This window comes from Antrostomus carolinensis, unplaced genomic scaffold, assembly GCF_000700745.2.
Source record: "Antrostomus carolinensis isolate BGI_N321 unplaced genomic scaffold, ASM70074v2 scaffold44142, whole genome shotgun sequence".
Lineage (NCBI taxonomy): Eukaryota > Metazoa > Chordata > Aves > Caprimulgiformes > Caprimulgidae > Antrostomus > Antrostomus carolinensis.
The window spans coordinates 58,145-65,818 of record NW_010301034.1 but is presented as its reverse complement, the minus strand read 5'-3'; the positions used below and the strand labels follow the sequence as shown (position 1 = coordinate 65,818).

General features: G+C 47.9%; 1 protein-coding gene across 1 annotated transcript in view; it reads right to left on the bottom strand.

Annotated features, from left to right (window-relative positions):
• Positions 1-1,211: 1,211 nt before the first annotated feature.
• The window catches only part of RPTOR (regulatory associated protein of MTOR complex 1), a gene marked incomplete at both ends in the record, with an annotated part of 63,223 nt that continues 56,760 nt past the window's right edge, over positions 1,212-7,674 (bottom strand). Inside the window, 5 exons of the mRNA XM_029083844.1 lie at positions 1,212-1,341; positions 1,723-1,839; positions 4,435-4,521; positions 4,607-4,734; positions 7,604-7,674. Coding sequence (XP_028939677.1) covers positions 1,212-1,341; positions 1,723-1,839; positions 4,435-4,521; positions 4,607-4,734; positions 7,604-7,674 — 533 coding nt within the window. The remainder of the gene's footprint in view (positions 1,342-1,722; positions 1,840-4,434; positions 4,522-4,606; positions 4,735-7,603) is intronic.

The following is a 7,674-nucleotide window of genomic DNA, read 5'->3' as shown; positions in this document are numbered from 1 at the left end:
TGGCTCCACCAGAGCCCCTGGGACAGGCCCAGCGTGGAGACCTGGGCTGGGCAGGGCTCACTTGGCTTATTTAAAGAGCAAAACATTTCAAATGACCAGCCGCTCCTTTCTCCATCCCCCAAACGGGAGGACAGCAAAATCACTCGTTAGCTTTTTGCAAAGTGGCTTTTCAAACCCAGGAGGAGGAGAGGAGCTTTCCCTCAACCTCGCTTGTCTTCAGGATGGAAAACGCACAAAACCTGGGCAGGAAAACTGTCCTCCCTCTCCCTGCCCAGCTCACCCCAAACAGCAGGACAGCCCAGCTCCTCCCTCCTCTCCACCAAGCCCCTCATCATTCCCACTGCTCCTTCCCATTGCACATCAAACATCTGTGCTCTGACCTGCAGGTTTCTGAAACAACTCTCTGCCTCAATGCTGTCCTTACCCTCCTCCTGGTTTCCCATCCATTCACCCTGTTTTCTCAGGCTTTCAATCTCCCTCGTTTACTCTCATCTCTGGGTGAGCAGAATTCCATAATGCAGATGGGCACCTGCCTCCTAATTAAGCAGCAACTAGACTCTGTCTCTAACGACTACTGCAGAGCCACCTCAGCTGTGACAGAGTCCCAAATTTCCTTTTTACTCTGATTCATTCTAGACTTTATCAGCTTCTGCTTTTCATTTTTGCAGTTCTCCCAGTTTTCTGATGTGCAGTTTTCCTAAAGCCTTACACAAGGTGGTGTAAAAGCAGCCCCAGAGACAGACAGGAGGGTGAGCCTACTGCCTGCGAGAGAAAGGGCATGGAATAAATGAGAACATAAAATTTTGTGTGCTGAAGTGAGAGACTGCACCTCTCCAGTCAGCTCCAGGCGAATTCACCTCAGAACTGCTGTGGCATGAACTGCAGAGCCAAGCCAGGCTGCAGTCCCAGGGTGATGGGAAGAAATGGGAACAGTATATCAAGTGAATTCGCAAGTAAAAAGGGCTCAGGCACTGGGAGTCCTGTTCTAGTTGTAGGTGCACATCATAAACCAGCAGCACCACCAGTGTGGTCCCCTGGAACAGCCTGGAGGACAACCACTGAGGACCTGGGCTGAGAGTCAGGCTCAAAGCATCCTCGGAAAACTAGGCTGGGCAGCATCTCTCCGTGCTGGAGGAGTCTCTGTGCCTTTCCCTCTTCCAACACAGACACTAAGAAATGCAAATTCCAAAATCCAAAGAGAAAATACAGACCCAGTGAGGATGGAAAGCCAGGCAGCTGATGGCTCCAACTCTTTGTCCCATAAAACCATCGTAGTATTTGATATTGTTGATCAGCTCCCCATTCCCATTGTAGATTGCAGTGAACTGGTTCATTGAGCCACTGGAAAGGAACCGAGAGAACATGGTGTCACGTGAAGAGCTGGTGCACTCATGCACTGAGAGCAGATCCCTCAGCAACCTCCAGGACACATGGCTGTGGAGCAGTTGCTGGTCCCTGCTCAGAGTCCCAAAACACAGATAGTGTCTTTGAACAGGGATCTGACATGGGAGGGTAAGTCCATACACCATCACTAAGTCACTGGTGTTGAGGTTCCATTAATGCATGCAAGGGATAAAACTCTTGAGCTGCAAACATGGGAAAGAAGCTCCACTGCTCGTGGTGAGGTCAAAACAAACAACAAAACCCCATGAATGATGTCTGCAGAGACAAACTGGCCTCTCCATCCACTCCAGGGATGCAGGTGATGAAACTAGAACTTACCACGCAAAGAGGTTGGCTTGCGGGTGAATGTCAAGGGCTGTCAGCCCTTTGACTATCTGAAGGACCTTCATGGACTCTGGCATCCGGGGGTCAAAGAACCGCACGTCTCCGTTCACACTGCCAACACAAGAGTGGCACCACGTCAGGCTGTCCCCAAACCAGATCCTAAAGCCCAGGAAATGGAGCCATACGCCTGTCTGAGAGCTGAGCACCTCGATACGAAAATTAGGATAGAGAAGACACACACCCTTGCCTTCTCTGTCAATGCAGCTGAATCCCCACTGCTGTCACTTAGCTTGGTCACATCCACAGAGCATTAATGCTGCACCACCAGCTCTGCCTCTGCCCCCCAGTGATCCATTACTCCTTTTATCGCTTACAGCTCATCGCTGAGTACAAGCGCCTTCACGCTGAATAACCCAAGCTGCACGTCAGACCCAAATTCTGTCTTTTCACAGTAGGAAATTGTATTAGAAAACTCTAACCAGATGGGATCTGCTGGTACCATCCATGATGACAAATGTCTGGACACAGATGCACAAGTCTTTGCTGTCCAAAGTGCTCTGTGGACCAGGTGTAACAAACCCTGCAAACGCTTCCCTGACTTGAGTCTGTCAGGGAAGAGAAGGTGGGGAAAGCAAGATACTGTGCTTAGTAGATCAAGCACCTTCCAAACACAAATGATTTCTTGTTGTTAAGTGACGTCTCTGCAATACACCAGCAGAATCACATCTGTGAGATGTGAAGAGGGTCCATCTTTTCCTAGCTGCCCTGGTACTGAGGATTTTGCTATTGTACATCCGTTCCTCTGAGGGCCTTGTAAGAGACTGGCTGACTGGTGTGCAGAGAGACAAACAGAAAAGTCTCTTACAGAAACTAAATTCAAAATCAACTCATCCAATCCTACTCTGTTGGCACAAGTGGGGCTTCTGGCACCACAACTTTTCACGTGGTGTTTTTTCCAAGTCACCGGTGGTCGCACGACTGCAAATCACTCTACAGAGTTAAGAAGACGAAAGCATTAAGCAGCATATTGCCTTCAGTTTCTTTACCTCTGGAGTATCTAATACTGATCAAAAGGCTGTTTTACAGGATTACTTGTATCATTATAAGAAGCTGCAACTCCAGCTGTCACATAATTAAATTCAAGACAAATTAAACTTGAGGTTGATTTAGATCCTAAAGACTAGATGGAAATACTGTTTGAGAGAGATCCAATATACAGTGAGTTCATTTAAAGCTTTGAACCTTAATAAGACTTGAAAATGGTCGTGAATGGATTGGAAGACGATGCAAGAGCTTTAAAATGGAAGTGAATTTCTGTGCTGAGGAGCTACGTGGGAAAATACATCCCAGCTGAACAGTAACAGGCAACAAGAAGCCAACAACAGCTAAGCTACTAAACCAGGATGTTCAGAAGGTGGTTAAGGACCTTTTCTAGCAACGCTGTCAGGCTGATAAAAGCAGACCCAGTGGTTAATTAGAAGCCCTGTGGCAGCACCAGCACGTAGATCAAAGCGGCTGAACGCAACATCACGTGGTGAAGCAGCGCTGGGCGATGCAGAGCCGCAGGATCCAGGTCGGTCATCAGGCCTGTCTCACAAGCTCCTGCCTCTGGTCCAGAGAAAAAGCTTCTCTGAGGTTCAGAGAACTGCTCCACAGGCAACACAGAGCCTTAGGATTTTTCAGGAAGTAGTTAGACCCAAGACCTCACTACGTCCTCGCATTTGTTTTTCTTGGACCTTGCTGTCAAAGGAAGAACATCAACTGAGAGCAACGTGGCTTGTCTCAACAAGTGAGTTCCTGTGGGATGAGACCAGACCTGACTTTTGAATTACAATGTTTTCTCACAGCTCTTCAATCCCGAGAGAAAGCACCACGTGCTGAGAAGGGCACTGAGGAGAGGGAAAAAAACCCGAGCCTTCAGACCCAGGCTGGCCAAGCATACAGGCCTGACCCCTGGGACTGCTGAAGGAGATTACAGAAAGGAAGATTAAAAACTCTAATATGTGAGCTCAACAAATCTGGCAACTGCATCACGTAATCCCCTTTCTGAAAATCTTAATACATTTTTGCTGGCACATCCCCCACCTCAGGAATGTTCTGAATCCCAGAAAATTGTGTTTTGTTTTCATTTTGTAATCAAGAAAAAGAGCCTCTTTGCGTGCAAACAGTGGCTTTGTAACAATAAATTATATTCTGCTGTTCTTTAATGGCCAAATAAGTATATGCTGCTCTCTCCGCAGTATTTACCAGGCAGCAGAAATGGATTTATGTGTAGAAAATTGCTAGACAGCAAAGTAATCCTGCACAGCAATATGCCCAACAGATGCAACATCAACCTTCCTTCTCGTGTTCTCTCTCAAATGACCCCACAGAGATGCTGGCAATCAAGAACAACCACCAGAAGATATACTATATCTGGCTTCGCTTTCTGCTCCGCTCGATTCCTCCCTCACACGCCTCGTGACAGTGATTTCAGCAGCCGCCTTCTTGTTTACTCTCAAACCTCGCTAACAGGCTTCCAAGGGAAGCTTCACATTTCTTTTTGCCTTCTCTCCACCGAGTTTGGAGCAGGAGTTAATGACTGAAGCAAATATCAAACTAAAGAGCTTTACCCTCTTAGCTCTTAAAATACCAGAGGCAGATTTTTAAACAGAAAAGCAAACTGCTTTTAAGAGAAAACAGCTCAAACAGTAACATCCCTTTTACCTGACGCTCATGATGTTGCCTTCAGGATGTTTCTGCAAGTACGCCTTCACCACCCAGGCCGTGTGCTCTCGGTAGGTCATGACGCGGCTGAGGAACAAGTAGAGAAACATTTTGAAGGGGAAGAAGAGGAAACAGGAGGATCCCAGCGAGCTGGGGAGGGATGGACAGTTACCATTCACTCAGAGCCATCCTCCTGTCAAACACGCGGATGGAGCCATCGCCCAGCCCTGCCACAATTAACGAACGATGAGAATCACACGAGAGGCTGGTCACGCAGCTGTCCGCTCCGGTGGGGATGTCCTAGGGAGAAAGAACATGAAAACCAAGCTCAGACCATGATGTGTCTTTAAGCCTAGAGCCCTGAAGAGAAGGCACTAGAGAATCAGTCCAAAACTAAACCAGAGTTTCCACTTGTCACCACCACTGTGATGCTGCCTCGGTGTGAGGTTTTCCTTCTGGCTCTCTGGACACAGCTGGAAACAAGAGGATGGTGACCCCGGGGACGATGGACACTGCTGCTGCTGCTGCCTGTTTGAGCCACAGATCAACACAAAGGACCAGACCCAGAGGAGAAATTCCAGCAAAACCAGCTTTTGCAAATCACTCAGCTTTATAAACCAAGGCAAGGCCTGTCTCAGGGAGGAGGAGTTAACACCATTCACTGCTAAGAATATCTCATTAGTTAAAACAAACGTCCGGAGGAGTGAGCTGTCCATAAAGCATCTTTGTTGTGTCCAAGTTGTGAATGCCACTGGAACAGTAGGAGGGACAGGGGGCATTTGGAAGAGAAGAGTCATATCAGACAAAAATACCCGTAGAAGGCAAAAACTCATAACAGCATCAATAAAACCACCTACAGAACCAGATGTACAGTGTGCTATAGGTAATGCCACTGTCCATGCCAAAAAAGGTACAAGGCTGCAAGGTATTAGCCCTTTTTGCACCTCAAATTAACATCCAAGTAAGTTCCAAGGAGTTATTTAAATGCTTCTTGTAAAATAAGGTGGTTGGTTTGTTTGTTTGTTTGTTTTTTCCTGTGTCAGATGAAAACCACACTGGGCCCCTGGAGACAATAAAGTGATTTTAGCAGAAGGCAGCTCCCTCTACCCAGAACGGCTCCAGTTCTGAACTCCATTCCTTTCCATTTCCTTTTATTTTTTTATTTTATTTTTTAAACACTCTGCTCTCTTCCTCCTGTCATCACTCGGATCATCGCTGCCCCTCTGCAGAGCCCACTGGCTGCTGCAAACGGGCCAAGCTAAGCAGATGATGGTTGGACTGTCTGAGTGTGACCTTCCTCCTCTCCCCGCCCGGCAGCAGGCGATGCTTCGGCAGCTCCGGTGCTCTCCAGCGACGTCAGACTCAGACAACACAACCAGCTGCCCGACTACAACACAGCACCAGAGAGTCACTCGTGTGCCACCTATCAGTCCCCGCTCTGGGACATGTGACAAGTAGATCCAGGTTATCTCATTAGAAGCCAGACACTGTGCACATTAAAAAAAGAGATGGAAAAAGGAGGTTGGAGGTTGGAGCTCGCAAGGACAGCCGTGCTGGGAACACGGTGGGCACTGGAACGCTGCTCCTTTCCCACTTTTTACTCACTAGCAGCAAAAGAATTGCCTGGAAAACATCTACACCTGTGATGAGGGAAAACATTTTTCAACTAAAACAGGTAAAAAATGCTCAGCAGCACTGGAAAAAAAGTGGGCTAACAATCAGGAGGCAGGTTAGAAATGCATTAGGCAATTTCACACTTCAATCCTATTTTTGCTTCTGTGCACATTCACCTTTCCCAGCTGCTGTTCACAGCCTCAGCTGAGCGAGGAAGCTGCTGGCTCCAGGTTGTTCTCAGCAGCTCTTCCCACTGCCTAAACCCAGAGCCTGTCTTTGAAGCAGGAACAACCAGCAGAAGTGAAAATGAAGTACTTGTTTCTTCAGCTACATCCCAAGTGCTTCCAGAGACACACTTTGGGTAGTTCAAAGAGTGGGAAGGCACCTTTGTTACCCTGGATTGCACAGCTCCGCTGCTCGTTGTGCTGAATTTCACTTTTCCAGCATTAATGAGTCAGGAAGTTTCTTGAATTTCAACACAACTAATCTTTGCAATTAAAAAAGAAACAACACGTTTTCAGCCACTTTCAGCGCAATCATTAATCACCATCATTTAAAAGATTTTCAGTTCCTGAATTTTACTGCTCCCTAATTTACATAGAAAAGAATAATATGTGAAAGTAATTAAGATTAACATAGGCTTAATTATCATGCATTGCAGGGTCAAAGTGTTGTAATTAACGTTCATCCAAGGGTAATTAATTTCTAGAAGCTTTGAAAACGAGTCTTCCTTTTTCCTCCAGCACGGTGACTCCCTCCTCACAGACCAGCTGCTTCTCTTTATAATTCCTGAGAAACTTTTATTTGATTACAACTACCACCAATGCCTGCAGCAGCTTTCTTGCATTGTCTGGCTGAAACGCCGCTCTCCTGCTGCCTGATTTCAGAGGTGAGGTGTGAACACCCCGGGGTGCCCCAGCATGGGGGTGTACAGAGCTCCCCGGGAGCCACAGGGACGCCGAGGGAGCTGCTCACAGGCACCTTCACGCTTTGATACCCGGGAAAACATGGAGCAAACTTCCCCTGGCTGATGTCACCAGTGCCCAGGTAGGAAACACTCGTGTTTCCGTCCTGCCCAGCACTTGGGTCCCGATCCAGGAGTGACTGGACCAGGTGGATGCAGCTTTCCCGAGAGCAAACCTTTGGCAGGTAGGTAGGAGAGCACTGCTGCTCTGTAAATAGCTCTGTCTGCGTCCCAGAGAAGCAGAGATGGCAGCAGTGAGTCCAAATGCTCTACACCACTGACCCAACTCACCACTAAATTTTTACAAGATTTCCATTAGGTGCTAATAGGAAACCCCACTGCCATCCTGGTGCCTCTGGATTTCAGAGCCTCACCTTTCCCAAACGCTGCTGCACACCCCCCAGAGCACCAGCAGCAGCTTCCAGGAAAGACCTGAACTGATCTCATGACATGACTCTGAGGCAGAAGCTCCAGGAGCTGCCAGCTCTCCACAGGGCAGCTTCAGGTGCCCTGCCTGTGCACAGGGCAGCTCACTGCACGGGACATCTCCTGGGAAGGAAAAGGTGAGCAGGACAAACACGCAGGTGTTACCTGTACTTTCATTTCCCGATCTGTGTCCCAGATCCGGATTATCCTCACATCCCCCGATGTCATCAGGAGCC